At 39.1% G+C, this 22630-nt stretch overlaps 2 protein-coding genes across 3 annotated transcripts; both read left to right on the top strand.

Annotated features, from left to right (window-relative positions):
• Positions 1-416: 416 nt before the first annotated feature.
• Positions 417-9518, top strand: LOC143881739 (uncharacterized). Of its 2 annotated transcripts, XM_077384993.1 has the most exons (7): positions 417-1239; positions 2254-2511; positions 5332-5574; positions 5709-5858; positions 6061-7487; positions 8265-8485; positions 8895-9518. In XM_077384993.1, exons 1-5 carry the CDS (start codon positions 799-801, stop codon positions 7174-7176), a joined length of 2208 nt encoding a protein of 735 aa, XP_077241108.1. In that variant the 5' UTR covers positions 417-798; the 3' UTR covers positions 7177-7487; positions 8265-8485; positions 8895-9518. The 2 variants fall into 2 exon arrangements, with proteins under 2 accessions (XP_077241108.1, XP_077241107.1); XM_077384992.1 differs by lacking the exon at positions 8895-9518 and having other exon boundaries at positions 8265-8773.
• A 4253-nt stretch (positions 9519-13771) lies between these two features.
• On the top strand, positions 13772-20882 carry LOC143881736 (uncharacterized). Its single transcript, XM_077384991.1, has 2 exons — positions 13772-14477; positions 20501-20882. Exons 1-2 carry the CDS (start codon positions 14250-14252, stop codon positions 20654-20656), a joined length of 384 nt encoding a protein of 127 aa, XP_077241106.1. The 5' UTR covers positions 13772-14249; the 3' UTR covers positions 20657-20882.
• Positions 20883-22630: the final 1748 nt, after the last annotated feature.

The following is a 22630-nucleotide window of genomic DNA, read 5'->3' as shown; positions in this document are numbered from 1 at the left end:
TCCTCAACCACTGTTCCACTGTTTATTCCTTACCTTCTGCATTTTAATTGGTGAGTCGGGCCCCACAGAGTCGGGATGATGAGTAACTCGTACACAAAATGAGCGGGTCAGTGAGTCAACCCAGCCCTTCATTCGGAGTTCAGAAACTTAAAAAAAATTAAAACGGAAGTACAAACAAAGGCAACAGATATTGGCACGATGTTTTGATAATTACACTAAAATATCCTGTCTTTTATTATTTAACAGCTGGCAAAGGTTATTGCAGTTCCCAAAAAGCTATAAAGCAGCCAGTTAAAAAACAAAAGACAAGCTGAGTCTGTGCACTTATTAAAACATGGCAGTGTCAATATCAGTAGACAAAAACAGAAGTTTATAAAACGCGGTTTCTTTATAAATCCAAAAGTTAAACCAATGATTAGAGGGGGAACTGTTGGCTTCCGTTACGAAATTGCGGACCTCTTTCCCCGTACGGCAATGGCGGTTCTCTCGTTCTCATCTCTTCCTCCAAACACCAAAAAAAAGAAAAAACCTAACCCTAAATGTGACTACTCTCTCTTTCCCAAAACCCTAATTACACCGTCACAAAACCTTTTCTCTCCACAAAAATACATAATTTCTCATCCTAAGATCTCTATATAGGAAGAAACCTTGTATCTTGAATTGAATTTCTTCAATTAGCTTCCTCTAAAAGCAGCACTTCAGTTTCAAAACAAACCCTAACCCTAATTCCTCACTCATGGAGATTTCTCTCTCCTTCCTCTCTGAAACACTAAATTCTCCGTCCTAGGTCGCCGGAAAATGGCGATAGTGACCGGAGATCGGTATCTCGATTTCCTCGTAAAGTTCGTAGAGAAAAAAACGGGTTTTTTGCTCGACGGAACCCTAATTTTGAAGCTAAATCCAGTCGGATTGCACTATGTACAATCTCGACTCGAACAACTTCAAGAACTCGAAGGCTTACTCGCCGGAGCTCCAATAGATTACCTCCGGGCATACATATCGGATCTCGGAGATCATCGCGCGCTTGAACAGCTCCGGAGAATTCTCCGGCTGCTGACCTCTCTGAAGGTAGTCTCTGTATTGCCGGCACCGGCGAGAGATCCGACGCCGCTCTCTCTGTTGCTGTTTGGCCGGCTTAGGATTTTGGAGCTTCGCGGATGTGACCTCTCAACGTCCGCCGCCAGGGGGATTCTTGAGCTTAGGCATACATTGGAGAAGATCATTTGTCACAATTCTACTGTAAGTCTGTTTTAAGTTTTAATTGTAAGGCTTTATTTGTTTTTTATTTTGAGAACCAAATGTGAGTCCAAAACTGATTATTGGACTCTAAATTAAAGTAAATTTGAGTCCAATAATCAATATGCCTACATTAGAGAAGATAATTTGTCATAATTCTAAATGAAGTCTGTTTACTGTGTCTTTTTCAGTTTTAATTTTGTGTCAGTAAGGCCCTGTTTGTTTTTTATTTTGAGAACCAATTGCGAGTCTAAAACTGATTATTGGACTTTAAATTAAAGTAAATTGAGTCCAATAATCAATAGGTATACATTGGAGAAGATCATTTGTCACAATTCTAAATTAAGTCTGTTTTCTATTTCTTTTTCAGTTTTAATTTTGTGTCAGTAAGGCCCTGTTTGTTTTGGATTTTGAGAACCAATTGTGAGTCTAAAACTGATTATTGGACTCAAATTTACTTTGCGAGTCCAAAACTGATTACTGGACTCTAAATTAAAGTAAATTTGAGTTCAATAATCGGGCCTAAGTGTGTTTATTGTGTCTTTTTCAGTTTTAATTTTGTGTTCCTTCTTAAAATTTTCAGACGATTTGCTTTTCTTTCATTGATTTCATTTATTTAGGTCGTCTTTGGATACTGCTAAAAATTATTTGCATATAATCTGATATATGCAAATGGTTTTGAAGTTAGAGTTTTTATATGGTGCCCGACCGTGAAGTACCGTCAAAGCGGTACCACCCTTAATATTTGATCCAACAGCAGCCCACTTTTTAAGAGGCTGCCGTTGGATCAAATATCAAGGGTGGTACGTCTAACGTACTACCTTGATGGGACTTCACGGTCGGCCACCATAAAATTTCTCTTGAAGTTAAATATGGTTATTTGGAAATAATGGTATTGTTAGTCTTGGAATTGATATAGTCAATAGCTTTCAAGCAGGCATATAGGCATAGGATTTCTGTTAAATTATCTGAGTTTCTCAATGCATTTTTTTATTTACTTCTGGGCCGTTGATTCAGGATGCTCTGAGGCATGTATTTGCTAGTCGAATTGTGAGTATAAAGGACTCGCCAGTATGGAATAAATTGTCGCTCGTTTCATTTGCTTGCAATGGGTTAGTTCTTATGGACGAGTCCTTGCAATTGCTTCCCGTTGTTGAAACCCTGGATCTAAGTCGGAACCAATTTGCAAAAGTCGATAATCTGCGGAAGTGTACCAAATTGAAGCACCTGGATCTTGGGTTCAATCATCTGCGGACTGTTGCTTCATTGTCTGAGGTAAGATTCGGTGTGACACGACTACTCTTGAATTGGATGGCTGCTGTTTTGATTGCTCACAGTTGTTGGAATGATTGGTAAGTTTTTATTTGAAATTAGAATTTTGGATGCTTCGTTGCTTTTAGTTCCTTCAATGACTGGTTATTGGGGCTTTAATAGGGTGATAGTTATATGCATGTTGGTCCTCTTGTTGAGTGTACATTTACAATAAGGGGAGTCACTGAAGGAAAAACTCACACAAGTACACATGCAGCAAGGAATCACACTATAGAGGTGCTTGAAACTTGGAGTTCTTGACAACCTTCCATGCAGAGAGACAATGCTTTCTAAAAATATGCAAAAAAAGTGCTAAATGATCCCCAAAACAAGAATATATACACTGAAGATCTGGTGGCTTTGATTAAATGCTAACCAAATCAGACATTAAACATCAAATAGATTGTGCTGTTGTCGTAATTGCTCATTTCTAGAGGTACAAAATTGCCATTTCCAAACAAACTTTTTGGGCAAATCAGACAAGAGAGTAGTTTCACAATTTTTGGCTAGCTGCTCTCTTGCCTTGCTGAAAGCAATAATTCACTAGCTTAGTGATCAATATTTTATGAGAATATTCCTTCGCATATATTTTTTAATGGTGCTGATGGGGATCAAGAACGAGAGGAGAAAGAATCTTCTGAGATGGTCCTTAAGCATGTGTTGAAGTGGGCCTCACGGGACCACTCACCCCATTTTGATCCCTTGGGTTTGATGCCTAGGGTTCCACTGGTGTGATGCCGAGGATTTGTTAGTGTGATGCTAACATATTTATTTATTTTTTTATTTCAGTTTATTACGTGCATTTGGATCTATTTTAGTCAGCACAACCATGTTTTGATAATTGCACTGACCCATATTGTCTTTTATTATTTAAAGAGCTGTCAAGGGTAATTACAGTTCCCAAAAAGCTCTTACAAACCAATTAAAAAGGAAAAGACAAGCTCCATTTGTGCAAGAGAGAAATAGCTAGAGCTTTAGGTTGGTTATAGAGGTTTGTTTTACTTTAGAGTTTTAAGTTGGCCAGGAGTTCTGTATATCTAATAAAGTTACGACTTTGACAAAAATTAAGAAAGATGAAAAGAAGGGATCTTGCTACTTAAAGGGAAGCCAAGATACGAGCTACGGTGGTCAGTTCTACCACAGCTAAGGACATTTGCAATTTCCTCCACTAATTGATCTCCATCTTTACTCCCGGCTTGGTGAAATTCACATGCTGTTCATAAACTACCTCATAGCATTGGAGGACTACTTTCAGTCTTCTTGCGTGCTCAATTGACACTCCACAGAACAACAGCATGCCATCTGCGAATTTTTTTGAATGGTACGTGTCATCTGCAAATTGCAAATGACAAACCTCAAGATATGAATTATCCAACCTTGAAGCCATGTACTATCCCTCTGGTTTCCTTGTCTATCATTTTGCTTAGTGCTTCAACCACAATGATGAATAGGAAATGAGAGAGTCGTTCGCCCTGCCTTAATCATCATGAACTCTTGAAAAGGCATTTAGGACTTCTCTTAGTAGGATTTGAGAACCAAGTAGAGGATGTGCAAGTCTCATCCATTGCTTCTAATGATACCCGATGATGAGCCTCCCTAACATATAGTCTAGGAAATCCCCAACTCCACTCTATCATACACCTTTTGCATCTTTTCCGCTCTTGTAGTGAGCCTCAATGCATTCATGAGCTATCAGTGCTCCATCTAGAATTTTTCTTCCATTCATGAATGTGCCTTGTTCTTGATATGATGGGATCTAACACTCCAAAGTCTAGTGGCGAGAACCTTTGCAAGAGTCTTATACACACTTATGATGAGACTAATAATAAGAGGTCGACAGTCTTATAATTTGGAATTGTGGAGTTTTAGTGTTGTGGCTAGAGACATTCCTACTTTGATGGGTCTTAGTATTGGTGGCCTTAGTCCACTGGGTGTCGGGGGGATCTTTAGAAACTATTTGAGAGCAGTAAAGCTTGCATTTGCGGGACTGATTGGTACAAAAGACTAACGAAGCAGAAATCTACGCGTTGAAGTTGGGGATTAAACTTCTGGAATCCTAATTCTTGGGAGCGATTGGTTGTGGAAGCAGAGCTTCTGGAACCCTAGTTCTTGGGAGTGATTGATTGTGGAGGTAGGTTCCAGAATCAAATGGGTCCAGTAAAAGGATGGTGGTGATTTGACAACTACTTCGAGGATATGATTGGGCACCATGTTTGTTTTCAGCACACCCGGCGTCGGCCTACGAGGCTGCTAATTCTTTAGCTTGAGGAGTAGTACTTAGGAATTCTATGGCTTCTTCTGAGGTCTTCTGAATCGTGTCTGAAATTTAGCCCTTGTGTGATACTTTGTGTTTGCTTTTTCGCTCATGACCAGCTGGGTCCGTGAGCATTATTTGTTTGTTGCTGTGGCTCTCTTAAAAAAAAGGAAAAAGATTACATGCCACTTAAAGCCTTTTTTTTTATTTTTTTAATAGCTAAGCTGGGGTTTGGAGGGGACCCCTACCAATTTGCCATCTAAAGCTTGTTACATACTCAAATAGTTAGATTTCAGATCAAACATTCCCATCTCCAGAATGATCTTCTTTAAAAATCATAGCTGAACATAATAAATGCACCTCATCTAGAGGGGCTGACAATGTCTTGCAACAAGTCCCATTTGAGAAAAAGAATGCTGATTGATTTGTTTTCTCAGTTTATGACCCATATGTGTTCTTTTATCTGATTTTATTTTTCTGAATTGCACATTAGATGTGAACCCACACCTAGGATTTGTTGGATTCTGCAGGTTGCGTGCCCAATTGTTAAACTTGTTTTGAGGAACAATGCTTTAACTACTTTGCGTGGGATTGAGCATTTGAAGTCAGTTGAGGGCCTTGACCTTTCGTACAATATTATTTCCAATTTTTCAGAATTGGAGCTCCTTTCAGGCCTTCCATCTCTTCAAAGGTTATGGTTGGAAGGCAATCCAGTTTGCTGTGCTCGATGGTACCGGGCGCATGTTTTCAGCTTTTTCACTCATCCAGAGAGAGTAAGCCTTTATTTCTCTTTGTGTCCATGTATGTAGCTATGTAGTGTTCCACTCCTTTTCATCTTTGTTGCTTCCCCAATCTGCCGATAATACAAATTTAACTTGTTTTTTTGTTGTTGTTTGTATGGATTAAGTTGAAATTAGATGAAAGTGGAATCAGCACACAAGAATCTTGGAAGAGGCAAATCATCTTAGCAAGCAGGCAGAAACGGCCTGCTACATATGGGTTTTACTGTCCTGCAAAAGATGAAAGTGAAGAGGAAGGCAGTGTCAACACAAAAAGGGTAGGTGGATTTTGAAGATAAGTGGCAGCTTCTGCCGATTGTTTACTATTCTTAGCTGTCTCTGTAATCATATTATTTGTGCTTGTGAGTGGGAGTCCTTGTATAAAGATTCATTCTATCCTCTTTCCTATTCTTATTGATGGTTGCAAGTCTATACCAGAATGATAGCTTCTGTATTTTCATCTTTTTTTTTCTTTTGTAGAGGATGTTTTCTCGTCTTGCTTCTATTGAAGACGAAGAACAGTGGAGACATTGCAGCTCAGAAGCTGTTGATCACGAATCATTATCACGTGATCGTGAGGATCTGAGAAGAGTTGACAATGTCATTTCTGATGGTGTAGACGAAATTGTGGGTTTAATGAATAGGGTTGAATTCATGAAAAAAGAAAGATCTGTTCTTTGGTTGCGCGAGTTTAGGGAGTGGATGGATCAAACTTCTGGGAATTCTGTGGACGGAAGCAAGTTCACAAACTTGATCTTGAGTCCCTGTAAAGAAAAACATGTGAAAAGCAGGAAAGGCCATAAGCATATTGGAGAAAGCTCAAGAAATGTGTCTGACTCTGTACACAGTTCCGGGGATGAGAATAGCACAAATGTCTTAGGGTCTGATATTTCTTTAACAGATACTTTTGCTGGTTTCCGTGTCAATGATTACTTCGATTCTAATGGTAAACGTGCTTTGGAACCCTCAATGATGGATGGCATTCAGAAATCCGTGCCTATCCAACAAATGGACACCACAGGTTCAAAAGAAGAGCAAGTGAGGAGATTTTCTCACGAAGAACGTAATCTTTTGCCTTTGGTGGGATTAAATTCATTTTCTCCTGTTACATTGACGATGGAGGGAGGTGATGGGATGGATCCAAAGGTTAACATAGCACCATTGACAGCCATTGATGAGATTATGGTGTCCCGCTCATCTTCAATTCACCTTGGATCACCACCTCATTATGAAGAGGATATCCTGCATCACCGGCATAACTTAGAGGAAGAATTCTTGCAGCTGTCAGCTGAGTCTTATTATGTGGCATCGTCGGATACTGATACAAGCGTTGATTATGGTGACTCCTTCAAATATTCCACGTTATCTCCTCGTGCCGATCAGATGTTCAATAGAGAATCTATGGAGAGGGGCATGGACAATCACCAGGATGTGCTTCTCTTAGATGAAAGTTACTATGACAGAAGTCACGGAGAACAACAGGCGCACACAAACGGTGGTGGTATCACCAATAAAATTACGAACCATGACATGGCGTATTTAGAGAGAAGAATAGTCAAATGGAAGCCAAAGAGAAGAGTTGTTTCACTACCCTAGGAGAATTTTGTAGTAGGGAACATGTAATCACAATCTCAAAATTTGAATGGCATTTTAGAAGTTGGTAAACTTGATATATGAAGGGCAACCGATTTTCAATGAGGATGACTTCCACAAATCACGTGATGTAGACAAGGAACAGGCACAGATGAATGAAGTTAAGATTCCACTAATGTGTGCTACTGGAAGTTCAAGTCTGAAGGGCAAAGTCCTGTTCAACTTTTGAGACTGATGAATTCACAAAGAACTATTTTTATGAGAATCTTGCAGATCACTTGTATGCGTCATAAGAGATCAGGCTACGAAGAGATGTAAGTTGCGCATCGTACTTTTACCATTGCCTGCAAATGGCGATCTCCTAGACAATTCATTGATTTCTTTCAGTTTGAGCTTATGGTTGTTTCAAGTATTTTTATATTTTCACATTACATATGCATGTTACAGGAATATATATATATATATATATATATATATATATATATATATATATGTGTGTGTGTGTGTGTGTGTGTGTGTGTGTGTGTGTGTGTGTGTGTGTGTGTGTGTGTTGCTTATTTCTCTTCCGGATTTTACTGCTTAGAATTTTGATCCTTTTAAATGCAGCATTTTGAATTGGGATTATTTTTCTATTTAATTTGTTGTGGACGGTTGTTTTTGTTTTGAAATTTCAATATAATAATCAGTTGAACACTTTCTATCACACCACAGTGCCAGCCTTTGTTTTTATGGTTAACGATTATGAATTACCTTAAGCATATCATTCAAAAAAAAAAAAAAATTAACATATGCATGGTTTTTGAGCTGGTCATTCAAGTTGCAGGAATTCTGAGGTAGGGCTACCATATGGAAGGAGTTGCGTGATACTTTCTGATTGCTTTTATTTGCATTTTGATTGATATGAGAAGTCTTACTACCTTTGAACATGGACTCTGGGACAGTGGGACTTACATTGTACTAAAACTAGGCATCTTCAATTGACTTCCATCTACAGGAAATGTTCTTGTAGACGTGGTTAAAAGGGGGGCAGATTTATCATCTCCCTTATAACTATTTTTATAATGCCACCTAACGCTACAGTACATTTTCAGGTCATTGAATCCAGAAGAGCAGATATGTGACTTTGAAATTGGACCATGGCGGGTCCAACAATATCTTCCTTTTGGCCAAGCTCGACAAGGAAAAGCAGTTGGAAAAGAAGATCACAAGACATATCACATGGAGGCTTGAGGGGTTCTCTGAAGACACCCCGCTCAAGTTTCTGGCTATCCTCAAGGTCATTCGTGCAGGAATAATCATGTCTCCTCTACCTGTAAGATATGTATCTTGATGCCCTTGTAGGTTGTGGCTTTACTATTCATTTCATTCATTTTCTCTTTGTTTCCCTTTTTTTTTGTTTAGTTGCTTTGCATGGTAAGCCACTGCTTCTGTTTTGTATTCTTTGATTTGTTCCTTTCTGCAGTCCATTGGTATACAAATGTACATAACATCAAATAAAAATATCAGATGAGTTTCCTTCTTTGTTTTCTGCTTTCTCAAGTCCATTTACCATGTACAGAAACATCCCAAGAAAAGTAATAAGATTTCGCTTTCGTCTCGAGAGTACTGGCTGGTTTGGTATTCGTTGTTTGTGAGCTGCATTGCATGATCGTTCAGATTAGTGAAACTAATTGGTTGTTTTATTGCCTTGTTGAGTCTCATTTAATGTGATATATTTGCAGTATAATGTTCATCCAAATCCGAAGAAGGTGCTGTTAGGACTGCCTCTCGATCTCCGTTTTGGAGGCTGGGCTCCACGGCCAACAGTTGATTTTAACCACCAGAAAGGGATTTTTTAGGATTTCCACAAAATTCGGACCGAATCTCTGTTCAGCATGGAAGCAGAGCCCTTTTTTGGCCCCCCAGATCAAGATTGGCAGTACACGCTACCAGATGTGATGTGGGTCTGGTTGGCAGTCTTAGATTGATCCCGACAGTAGGGAGGGTCCACAACATTTGTTTATTTGGACCCATGAGTTGGACCCACAAGCTTCCCGATTTTATGGTGAATTATACTGACAATCTGCACAAGTCCATGTTTGAAGAGTCCCAAACATTCCTTGAAGTTGCTCACAGTCTGCAAAGCCCACCAGGGACTCAAAATCCCGCCCGCTAAATCCCCATCCATCTCTCTCTCACGCGCGCGCACACACACAGTCTTCCCATTAGTTCATGCAAGGAAAACAAGATGACCTAGGAAGGGTTTTTTGATATTTTAAAAATAGACTTATAATTTAAAGAAAAACAAAAATATGGGTCCAACATACTTGAAATGGAAGTGAAACTATATTTCATTTTGGATTTTATTATTTCTAGTGCCAATTTAGTGTCACATTGTGTTATGAATGAAGGAGGGCTAAAATAGAAGAACCCATTGGGTCATCCACTCAGTCCCTACGAAGCAAAAGTATATTTTGTGACAAATAGCATTACAAATATCAAACAATTAGGGGCCGTTTGGATACGTGGATTTTAGAATCCAGATTTTAGTTTCAAAGCAGTGTAAAATTATGGATTTTACAATCCATTATCCAGGATTTTAAGTAAGAAATCCAGGTTTTAGAAATCACTCCCCATACGGGACGATCTCCTTCTCTTGCTCGACGAAAAGAGGGTGAGAAATCTGAGAACGAATGACACCACGAAGGACGGTGTCCTTCTTCTCTCGTCTCCCATCCAAGATTTTGATGAAATCCAAGATTTTAAAATATTGTATGCAAACAACCCCTCAGGGATTGAGCCTCTAGCTGGTCAAGGCTGTGTTCTTCAACTTGGAGGTCGGAGGTTCAATCCCAGCTTACCTACCCCCAATATATATATATATATATATATATATATATATATATATATATATATATATATGAGGAAAATGATTGTGAGCTTGAAGCTCATATAGCTTATATGAGCTTGAGGGCCCAAACACATGTGGGCCCATATTGTTAGGATGGTCCAAACATTCATTTGAAAGGCCCTTACATAGATAGGGTGTGTACAAAAAATCAGCTCCATAGGATCATCGAAACCCATCAAAAAGTGGAGGGCAAAATGGACAGACACCGTTGGCCACAAATTTGCCCATTTTTGCCCTCCGCTTTTGGAGGGGTTAGGATGATCCAATGGAGCTGATTTTTAGTACACACCCTATCTATGATGGGGCCTTACAAATGAATGGTTTGGATCACCACAAAAAATGTGGGACCCATGTGTTTGGGCCCTCAAGCTCATATAAGCTATATGAGCTTCAAGCTCACAATCATTTTCCTCTATATATATATATATATATATATATAGAGAGAGAGAGAGAGAGAGAGAGAGAGGAAAATGATTGTGAGCTTAAAGCTCATATAAGCTATATGAGCTTGAGGGACAAACACATGTGGGCCTACATTGTTAGGATGATCCAAAGCATTCATTTGAAAGGCCCTTACATAGATAAGGTGTGTACAAAAAATCAGCTCCAGAGGATCATCCTAACCCATCCAAAAGTATAGGGCAAAATGGACAGACACCGTTTGCCACAAATCTGCCCATTTTTGCCCTCCGCTTTTGGAGGGGTTCGGATGATCTAATGGAGCTGATTTTTGCTATACACCCTATTTATGATGGGCCTTGTAAATGAATGGTTTGGATCACCACAAAAAATGTGGGACCCATGTGTTTGGGCCCTCAAGCTCATATAAGCTATATGAGCTTGAAGCTCACAATTTTCTATAGAGTTTAACTCGATCATATTCTTTTCTTCATTCTCAAAGTCTTCGGGATGAAAAGGTTACAATAGTTTTTTTTAATCATCTCTATTATTTTCTGGTGATATAGCCTCAGATTGCTTTTAGAAATTGTACGACTTAGGACATACTCATCCGACTAAGAAGGATCCAACGGAATTAGGATTCAATGGATGGTGACACACAGATCATACCTCACACACACACACACACATGAATAGATCGATTCGATTCGAATTGGGTCCGTTAACAGCCCCTGCCTACAAGATCATTGCCACTCAAAGGCCTTGAGTGGTAGAGCAGGCAAAATTGTAGTATGGTGATGGGCCATAACATTATTGGCCATAATCATCCGACATACATGCCGCATGTAAGATGGGACTGCAGAAGTAGAAGAATTTTAGTTAGATTTCTTTTCTTTTCATGCGGAAGGCCAAAAGGTAGAAGAGGCTTGGAACGGAGATGAAAAGCTTAAAAAGACTAGTTTTCAAGGTAGCTTATTCCTCAATGGCTTACGTTCTTTTTCTCATGCTGCATAGGATTGATTCAATTAATGATATTTTTGTTTAAGCTATCGCATCTACGCACAAAGGACACGGAGGAATCAATCTTGATGATCAACATTGGGTCCCACATGGGACTTGTGTTTGTAATTGAGGCCGTTGATTTGGCTGACCTTCAGAGGCAACCCACATGGTCCTAGTCTTATTACGCCAAACCAACCCTCCATCCTATCCGTAAAAATAAGGCCAACAAAATCAAGGCTTTGACTTCTTTAGAGAAACCCTAAATAAGGCCCAAGAGAAAAGTGTTTATTCTCAGATAAGTGTTATCTGCTCGGTTGGGCAAAAAACAACAGGGCCACATTGTTTGGGTGATGCAAACCATTCATTTGATGGGCCCTGACATATATTCGGTGTGCCCAAAAAAATCAGCTCCATAGGATCATCCCAACTCTTGATTTGTGGATGTTAAAATGGATGGGTATAAATCTCCACAAATCTGTCCATTTTTACCATGCACAAATCGAAGGTTTAGGATGAACCTAGGGAGCTGATTTTTTGGGCACACCTTATCTATGTCATGGCCCATCAAATGAATGCTTTGGATCATCCAAACAATGTGGACCCACTGTTTTTTGGCCGACAGAGCATAAACACTTTATGTGTCGTGTGTGTGTGTGTGAGAGAGAGAGAGAGAGAGGCATTAATCTCGCCGTGATGAATGGGCATATGTGCTTGGTGATTGGGACCATTGATCTGATTACCCATCAACTCATTAGGTCCAATTCTGATAACTAAATGAGATCTCATTCTCAAGATTAAGGCATTAAAAAATCAACGGCTCAAAAATATCTTTAGGATTTCATCATTCCTTATCGAAAATCTAGAATCATCCCATGAGGATATTAGAAGAATCAATGGCTGGACTTGTGATGGCAACAATATTCACGGGGCCCGATCATATTAGAAGAACGAGATGAAAAGGGGTAATTTTGTCATTACACTGTCAAGATTTAGTAAAGAGGCCGAATTTTGTTTCTACGTGCCAAACGGGAACAAATTACTAGGGCTGGCAGTGGGGCGGGTCGGGGCTGGATGTTGGGGTCCCCTACTCCTTCCCCTCTGCGGGGAATTTCCCCCCTTCCCTTCCCCTCCCCACTGCGGGGATGGTGGGGAATCCCCCTCCCCTCCCCACGGGGAATATCTAATCCCTATCCCCTCCCCTTCCCCGCCTCGCATCCTTCGGGGACAATCACTTTACTTTGTTAAATGTTAGGTTTAAAACTAAAGATTTGCTAGGAACAATCACTTCAGACATGTTGCGGCTTGGCTGTTGCATGTGAGAGTAGCCACACAACCCACATAGGCTAAGATTTTGTCTTATTCATTTTATTAACATGGGGACAAAGGTGGTTGCTCTGAGACTCATTTAATTGATCAATAGTTCCTAGCAGATCCCTAATTCCCAATCCCACTTGCCAAAAAGTACTGTACGTGCCACACCATAGGAAGATCCAAACCGTCCATTTGATGGGCACACCATACTACCATAGGCATAGGATGATCCAAACCTTCCACTTGATGGGCACATTGTAGGATAATCCAAACTGTCCATTTGATGGGCCACAACGTAAATAGGTTGTGGCCCAAAAAACATTTCCATAGGATAATCCCAACCCTCTGATCTATAGAGGAATTGCATATTATGGTACCTTCTATAGATCGGAGGGTTGCAATCATCCTATGGAAATGATTTTTGGGCCGCAATCTATTTACGTTGTGGCCTATCAAATGGACGGTTTGGATGATCTATGGTATGGCCTGTAAAGTACTTTTAAATTGTAGCCTGTCAAATGGACGGTTTGGATCATCCTATGGTGTAGCCCATACATTACTTTTTGAAAAATAATGGACTATACGAGCGCACACCATATAAAATCTCATCACTCATCAGAGAGATGTTGCCTTTATTTGGGGGAGGGAGATTTTCAAATAATTTAATGTTGCCTTATAGTGATGGTTCGGTGGAGAGATTTTAGGGATTTCTAAGGGTAATATACTAATATAATGAGGGACAATGCCCAATGGATTATGGATAAAAGAAAACATAAAAAGCTATTTTAGGGACAAAATTGTACTAATGAAAATTATAAAAATTTTGGAGGAATCTTGTAGATATGTTTTGATCCAAGGGGTTTCTAGTAGTTTTCCCCAAAAAAAAAAAACACTTAAAAAATTATAAGAAAAAAAAAAGCATTAATGCGGGGCGGGGCGAACTCCATCCCCTTCTCCTCCCCTTCCCCTTACCGGGGAATTTTTTAAATCCCCTTCCCCTTCCCCACTCAAATCGGAGAATCCCCTCCCCAAGCGGGGGCGGGGGGTTGGGTCGCCGCTTTTCCGGGTGAAATTGCCAACCCTACGAATTACCGACAGGTTTTCAAAGTCATCCATGTTTTCTCGGTTTCTCCCACAAATGCCGCTCCATCTGTCTCAAAATTTTCAGCATTCCACAAATTACCCCATGGAGTGACCAAAATACCCTCTCAGCTCTTAATTCAGTGGAATTAATTCCTGGGTTCTGGTACGACTCATTATTTCCAAAAAGTAAAGACAATGAGTATATAGAGGCAGTAGGCAAGAAAGTCGAGGGAGGGGTCAGTTTGTTGGTCCTCTATCTCATCTCTTTTCCCTATCATCCTCTTCTTTTTTCTTTACTTTGCCTTTCCCCCTTTTTTTCTTCTCTTCTGTTCAAATGGAGGTTGAAATGAGAGAAGAGGAAAAGCAGGATTTGTAGAGGAGATGAGAAGAGATGGAAGGAGCCGAGGAAGAGCTTGAGAGGAGGAGCAAATTCCTTAGTAGCCTCATACAGAAGAAAAAGGCCAACGAACAACAAGAACAACAAGAACGCCTTAATGTCAGAGTTCGAGCTTCAGACATGCCCTTAGACCACCAAAACCTTGCCTTCCGATGCGCACGTGACGCCCTAGACACCATGCCTAAGCTCGACAGTAAACGTCTCGCCCTCACCTTGAAGAAGGCATGCTCCCTAAAACTTCGCCTTTTACTTTTTTTTTTTTTTTTGTGTTCCTATTCAATTGCTTTAGTGTTCTTCCTGTTGGGTTTTCTGGGGTTTCTTTCTTTTTTGTTTTAGTTTGGGGACTTTTGTTTTGGAATTGCTCATGTCGGGTGTGGCAGATTAGATATCAGGATCCCTACTAGGGTTTTTTTTCCTTTAGATAGATGAGAAAAGGCTTCAATGAGACTTATTTGTGCCATATTATGGTGCTTTTTGGCTGTATTGGGATTCGAGGATGGTTTAATAATCTATCTAAACATGGGCCCCAGTTTGTGTTGCCAATTATCCTAGAATCGTTCTAGCAGAGAAGCATGACTAACCAACTGAAGGTTTGGAAATGGATGGGTAAAATCCATTTGAAGCCCACAACATGGATGGTTAGGACTTAGGATTAGTTTTAACGTATACTAAGGGTCATTGGCTGAAAACTAATCATAAGAAAGTAAGCATAAAGGATAAGAAAGCTAATCCGTTTATATTGATCCGATTCTTCGGAAAGAAGTCCCTATCAAATTACAAATAACAACTCCCGTGCATTTTCACTAATTTAACTGAAAGTAAACAAGCTATTAGAAATGAGTCAATTCACTAGAAGTCCAATACAATCAACTCGGTATTCCCCTTTCCTTTCTTGGCCATCAACTTTCCTTTCTTTGCAAGAGAATCTCCTAGTTTATTTAATTCACGACGGAATTAATTCGAACCATGAAACGATCGTTGAAGAGTCACTCTCCATGATCACGGTTTTTAATTTTTTCTGTTCATACCTTGGTAAACAGCTTCCATTTCTGCATCCATGGAGGTAGGTTTTATGTTACCTACCACGGGTCCAAGAAAAGCAAAATGTACATCGCCGTGCAATCTCTTAACGCACCACCGTATCCCGCAGTATTATCTTTATCATTGACAGAACCGTCAACGCTCAGTTTAAACTTGCATGATTCAGGAGGATTCCATCCTCCAGTTTTCCTGTATTTTCTCACTCCTACTCGCAATTAGGATTTTTTTTTTTTGAGGACCGGCACTAAAAATAGCATCAGTTCTGCAAAAATTAATAATAGTTAAAATTATGCATAAGACAAAAATGGGATTTGCTAGCGTCCATAGAGAAATTTCACTTACAACTTTGTTCAAGATATTATAGATGCAGTACTTAATGGACTGATGTGCTTAGGGGCCATGTCTGTGACGCTAGAGACCTGGGCAGCACTGCTGAAGTATAGAGTAAGTGTATTTTTTGTAATATGGAAATCACATGATTTTAGTGTTCGGGTGAAACTTTTGTATTGAGATTATGATTGGGATGAACGGGCCTGATTGCCACGTAGTGTCCAAAGTGATGAAAGGGGGCACATTTATCATTTCCCAAAAATAGATTTTGTCTTCATTCTTGAGGTGGCTGCTCAGCATGCAACATGCCATCTGCAAAATGCCTTCTGTTGTGGATCATGGTCTTGTTTTTGTTTTATGCAATGTCTTTCCAAAAGAAATTGATCTTAAGAATGAAGGAATTGGAATACCCAGAAATAACAGAAAGCCTTCAAAAATATTGAGTACCAGTGCCATATATATATATATATATATATATATATATATATATATAAAATCCTCAATCTACCATGAGCCATGTTGCCAGCCGCTAGAATTCATATTCACCAAGACCATAATGAAACTTTTAGGTCTCAATATTAGCATTTTATTCAAGCTTTCTTCAAACAGGGTAGGTAATTATCAGTGTAATTAGCACTCTATAGAGGTGTTCCTGAGCTTGAGTAGACAACGGAAGCTGGGAAAGCATTGACCACTTAAGAAGTTAGTCTCAAATTCTACTTCAGCACAATATATAGTTAGTACAAAGAAGATATTGGATACTCTTGCATTGTTCTATTCATAGAAGAATACAGAAGTCTCCAACCAGATAGTGATAATGTGGATGACGAGATCAATGGTGTAGGATCAAATGTTGACTTCTGACTATGACGCATGCAGTGATAAAGATGCATATGTAGTCTCTATAATCTAGTATTGGATCACAAATTGATAATACATGATTTATGTGGTTCGTCACGTTCTGTAACTATGTCCATGGACAAAGGCGATCAAAGAGCTTTCACTACGCAGAGACTTAAAGTTACAATATATGGCCTACAAGCAAGATCTTATATAAAATTCCAATCATAATCCCAATACAAAAGTTTCACCTGAACATTGAAATCATGTGATTTCCTTATTACAAAAAATACACTTACTCTATGCTTCAGCGGTGTTGCCCTTGATCTCTGGCGTCACAGACATAGCTCCTAAGCACATCAATCTACTAAGTACTGCATCTATAATATCTTGAACAAAGTTGTGAGTGAAGTTTCCCTATGGACGCTAGCAAATCCCTTTTTTGTCTCATGCATAATTTTAACTATTATTAATTTTTGCAGAACGGATGCCATTTTCAGTGCCGGTCCTAAAAAAAAAAAAAAATCCTAATTGTGAGCAGTGAGATGAGAAAATACAGGGAAACTGGGGGAGGATGGAATCCTCTCGAATCATGCAAGTTCAAACTGAGCGTTGACGGTTCTGTCAATGATGAAGATAATACTGCGGGATACGGCGGTGCGTTAAGAGATTGCAACGGCTTTGTACATTTTGCTTTTCTTGGACCCGTGGTAGGAAAGATAAAACCTAGCTTCATGGATGCAGAAATGGAAGTTATTTACCAAGGTATGAAACTGTTGTCTGAGAAAAATTTAAAAACGTGATCATGGTGAGTGACTCTTCAACGGTCATTTCATGGCTCAAAGGAAAAACATGTAAGAATCCAAAATACCAAAAGACAATTAAGGATATAATGGCTATGGACATTTCTATCAGTATACGGAGTTCGAATATCTCCCTCATGAATTAAATAAACTAGGAGATTCTCTAGCAAAGAAAGGAAAGTGGATGGCCAAGAAAGGAAAGGGGAAGGCCGAGTTGATTGTATTGGACATCTAGTGAATTGACTCTTTTCTAATAGCTTGTTTACTTTCAGTTAAACTAGTGAAAATGCACGTGAGTTGTTATTTGTAATTTGATAAGGACTTCTTTCCGAAGAATTGGATCAACATAAACGGATTAGTTTTCTTATCCTTTATGTTTACTTTCTTATGATTAGTTTTCGGCTAATGACCCTTTATTATGCGTTAACTTATGGTTAGTTTTCTTCTGTTGCAACTGTCGATTGGTCCACATGGAAACCAAGAGGGGGAAAGAGTAATGACTCCGGCACTGTGGAACTCATTTAGCTTCCCTTGGGATCAAAATATAAATTTCCTTCGGATTTAATGAATCTAGGACAACAGTGCTGGAAATTTGTTTATTTCATTGCGTGTTTCATATAAATTCTTTGATTGAGGTGCCAACTCAGTCAACTTTGACCACGATTTCCATTATACACTGCTATTACCTTCTAATTAACCTATGTTATGAGGGCTGGCGATGTGCTTTTAGAACTATCTGCAACCATTATTTTCAAGTGAAACTGAGATTACTTTTTCTTGGTATACTGAACTGGATTAACATCATCTTTAATGCAGCGAAATTTTCATATTTATCTTTAGATCTAGCTCATTCATTATATTTTGGTTATCATATCTGGCAGCTCAGTTGTTTGGTATATGATGTGTCTGCAACATTGAATGCACCCATTTTGTGCTCATCCTTCTTTTTGTAGCACTTGCAGATCCTCCCTTGCTAGTCACTTGAAAGTAGGGAGTCTTGCAACGTGGATTTTGCACTCACTTTTTTATTGGTTTAAATTTTAAAGGTTTTCACTTCCACTCTGCTGCTAGTGTCCTGTCTGCAGTGTTTATATGGAAATGGTTTCCTGACTTCTTTAAGTTATGTTATTTCCTTTGTGTCATTAAGGTTTTTGTGTTTTATGTACCCTGGAAATTTAGTTTCGTAGAGTTGCACAAATTGGGATGTTGGGCCATGGTTTTCTTCAATCTTATACTTCACAAAGTTTGTTACACATAAGCAACATGATTCCTAGACTTTCATGTAGCTTCAAACAAAACTTTTATTGTTTTTGCATGCGGGTTATATCTACTTTTCTTTGAATTACATGTATAAGAACTGCATACAATCATACAGTTAGAGATTCGCATTGTTGACTTCACAAGCCTATCACCGCATTACCTATTTCCTTCCCTTCAATTTCCTTTTTTTTTCTGTGGCCTGCATGTTCTCTGTCCTTGATTTCTGTTTTGGTGTCTTGTTGGCTCTCAAAACCTTTTCTCTCCTGGTTCCTGTTCTATTTTTCTTCCTTCTGCCATAAGCGATTGCCAATTTAGTGTTTTTATTTTGTGTACAAAGCCAATTTATCCAAAATTTAGCCCCCCATGGTGTGGATGGTTTGGATAATCGGACTGCTTTGCTACATTGTGTGCACTGGCATTCCTCTAAATTATATGATGTCTAAATCTTTAACCACTGTTCCTACGACGAATTCATGTCACAGAACGACAAACAACCAGTTTAAGATTGTTTGAATGTTTTCCTCATTAGGAAGAAAGTTGAAGAGAGCTGTTATATGGCAAGTTCAAGCAGGCAACAGTGGAGCTTACCTATTAAATGATCTAAACCATTCACCTAACAGAGGCCTTGGCATCAATGGTCGATACCCTATAACTCCAAGTATCATAATCCTCGGATTTATAGAGATTTCTTTTATGAACGTGAATTGTTGTTTTCTTTGTCTTGTTAGACCATATACTTGAAGAAAACAAGAAGGCCATGATCATTTGATGTGCAGGATTTTGTGTCATTGTGCATGTGTAAAGGGCCAACCAGATAAGTGGTCTAGAATTAGATCATCGAACATGTGGAACCATAAAATAGGGACAAGGAAGAATTTGGGCTTGGAGACATAGCACAATGGGAAGGTGAATCCTGAGGTCACAGGCTTAGTGCGACAAAGGGAGATTTCCTTTCCTACTATATTGGAGAGGAGGTAGAGGTTTTCTCTTTTCCTAAAAAGATGAAAATGGACAAATTTTAGGGCTGACTGGATTTGTTCTTCCAACCGGTTTCATATGGTTGGTGAGTTTTAAAACTCATCCCTTGAAAATACATAAGGAGCCTAGATAAAGAAATAAGTTTGTCTGATAGACAAGAAAAACAGAGATACAAGAAAAACAGCGATACAATGGCATTATATGGATGGCTGCCAAATCTCGACAAGCTTCCATGACCACCCTAATGGTATGTAGCAGCAAAGGTAGCTGATATTTCTTGGCTTAAATTGTGTGGCATCCATGTAAGGCTAAATAACCATGCTGTTCCACAGTTTGCACTCGTAAAGACAGAAAGACAGGAATGGGCAGGGTTTATGATTATTTATTCTGTTAAAAAGGTAAACCTAGCAAAAGGGCAAGTCTAGTTGGGGATGATGATTTCGAAACAGGTATAGCATGACGCTGTTGATGGACTCACTTGGGGGATTTTGATGCCATCAAGTTGCGAAACTTAAATGATAGTGTTAGTTGTCCAGCATCACATGGAGGGGTAGATAATAGAGAGCTCAACAATAAAACTGGCAAATCATGTCTAACTAATGCTGAAAAATGTAATAACATAGCATCCCTAAATACCCTTATTAGTATGTCACTCCTAAATGTCCTATTATTAAGCACTTAGTAGTATCTACTTGAACTTAATTGATAAGAACTAATTAAGGGTGTTAATCTAATAGGGGAGCTTGCCTCCAACCCAATGGCTAAAATCTTTGTGCAATTTCTGTGCTGACACAATAGCACCTAACCATGCATTGAGGTATTTTTTATTGTAATGTTAAGCCTTGCCCTATTTGTTGTTATTAGTGCACATAATGTTGTTCAGTCTTGTTGTATTACCATAGCTATGCTCATTAAATTTGTTTTGTGCCTTACCTTATTCCTGGGCTGTGGAAATTTTTTATAAGTTTCTTTCTTTTGCTGTTTGGTAACCAGGAATTTGATTCATCATATGGTCCAGCTTGGCACTGCATCGTGGGGACGAGCTTTGGTTCATACGTCACACATTCCTCGGGAGGTTTCTTATACTTCTCCATTGATAAAGTCTACATTCTTCTCTTTAAGACTGCTGTTGAACCTTTAGGTCAATGATGTTCCGGATTTGAATTTCATGTGTCTTTCTATTTGTGAAAATCACATCTAAAAACATTTGGCATTCTTCTGTTCTGAAAGCACACACAACCAGCATATGTACATGCATGCTGTTGCAGATACACTGTGCATCCACATACACGGCACATCCGATGCTTGTTGCACCCTGGACTTGAAATATCAAATGTTGTACTTTTTTCAGTAAAGAATTATTCTTGGGCTTACATATTAAGATTGTATAAACATCACTTGTTCTATCTTCTAGCAAGGATCCTGCGGTAAGCAAAACATAATCCTGTGCATCTAGACCATATCAACCTGCGCACCGCAATGAGGCAATCTGATTGGCCAGAATACTGCAAGATTTGCACAATCAAAACTTAGAGCTATTGATGGCCAAAAAATGTTAGATGAAGATCAAGGGACTCTTTTGATACCACCAAAATCGGCCCTTATTTGCAAATAAGATTATTTTAAATCAATCTAAAGTAAGGGATTTGCTAGCGACTTTGGCAGAAAGGCATTTCACGGCTTGCTGTTGCACGAGATAGCAGCTACACAGGCTCACTTTTTAGCACATTTTGTTTTATTAATTTTATTCATTTGAGGTGGCTGCTCTCCAGCCAGCCGTGAAATGTCTTTCTGCGGAAGTCCCTAGCAAATCCCTGAAATAATCTTATTTTCAAATGGGTCGTTAAGGCCAATTCAGAAGCTCGGTTAAATATAGAGGATGGGAATTGGGTTCAAGTGGGCTTATTTGGGTCAGTTCTATTGCCTAATTGGTACACGTAATAATGTTTTATTGGATACAAACATTCAGATCCGAACGAAACTTGGCTCAGGTCAAGGGGTGTGGAAATATCAATTACTTCTGAAAATAAAAAGTAAGCACGGAATTGATATTTCCACACCCCCACACTCTTTGCTATTATAGGGGGTTTTGAGGAAAGTTCCTCCGAGCCCGACCTGAGCCAAGTTTTGTTCTTCAGATCCCTCTCAAATCTCTAAATACGGTGGGAGGTGAGAAGTAAATACTCAAAAGTAGACTATGAAAAAATATATACGAGAACTTGAAATATAGAAGTTGGAAGTCAAAATCCGGCATCAGACTGACTGCCTGTTCGTTTATACTTGCTAACCAGGCAATATGGCAAGACTATCTTTCAACTAGTGTGGCCCAAGTTTAGGCTAGTATAAAGATAATGAACCTAAATCCTAAACCCTAGCCTTGATTCTTGAACAAAATCTGAATGGGGCTTGGAGCTTTTTTTTTTGTAAGCAAGCTGTGGTTTGGCAGGCCCCAACCATTTTTTTTTTTGAAAGATGAGAATTACAAACCAATATATTCTTTTCCATTATTATTATCAATCATCAGAAGGAAAAGTTATGGAGAAATAGAAATAGAAGAGAATGGGATCTCCCATCCTATGAAAGGTCAATCGAGCTTGTAAAGGAAATTTGTTCCACCGTTTGCTTTTCGCTAGGCCACCTTCTAGTATATGAAGCCATCTAATTACCTTCTGTGATAAGTGTAATCAAAGCTTTAGCTCTCCAAGGGCAAGCATATGTTCCCTTTATGCAAACTGTGAATTGGAGTCTATATATAGTTGTTTATAGATGAAAGGCCTTCATGAATGGCATGGAGCTCCAAAAGATAAAAATGAGATCTTTGAAGAGTTAATGAGTAGGCTGAAATGAGGGAGACATATAAGTTCCGTATGATACCTCCTAAAGGTCCATCATTTGCCATGAGTAAAGCATCTACATTTAGCTTTGAAATCCATCATTAGGCTTGACCCAAGGGCAGCACCCAACTTATTTCGAATCTGGAATGAGCAGGAGGGCTTGAGTACCTCAAGATTAATTCGGCAATTTCAGTCATTTTCCGTCTCATGGGGCTTCAAAAATTCGATTCGATTGGAGACTTCATGAAAGAAGTTTTTAAGAACCAGATTCTTATGGTTGAACCAAATC

The sequence above is a fragment of the Tasmannia lanceolata genome, unplaced genomic scaffold (assembly GCF_043159265.1).
Source record: "Tasmannia lanceolata isolate RefF3 unplaced genomic scaffold, GAP_Taslan_0.1 ptg000007l, whole genome shotgun sequence".
NCBI lineage: Eukaryota > Viridiplantae > Streptophyta > Magnoliopsida > Canellales > Winteraceae > Tasmannia > Tasmannia lanceolata.
The sequence above is the reverse complement of the archived record's forward strand: the minus strand, read 5'-3'. Positions and strand labels throughout refer to the sequence as shown.

Excerpts from the sequence above, each read along its gene's own strand:
- LOC143881736 (XM_077384991.1), top strand. The coding sequence starts at position 14,250 with ATGGAAGGAGCCGAGGAAGAGCTTGAGAGGAGGAGCAAATTCCTTAGT. Across the intron at positions 14,478-20,500 it reads TCGCCCTCACCTTGAAGAAG|GAATTTGATTCATCATATGG; the intron begins GCATGCTCCCTA and ends TTTGGTAACCAG.
- LOC143881739 (XM_077384993.1), top strand. The coding sequence starts at position 799 with ATGGCGATAGTGACCGGAGATCGGTATCTCGATTTCCTCGTAAAGTTC. Across the intron at positions 1,240-2,253 it reads TCATTTGTCACAATTCTACT|GATGCTCTGAGGCATGTATT; the intron begins GTAAGTCTGTTT and ends CCGTTGATTCAG. Across the intron at positions 5,859-6,060 it reads GCAGTGTCAACACAAAAAGG|AGGATGTTTTCTCGTCTTGC; the intron begins GTAGGTGGATTT and ends TTTCTTTTGTAG.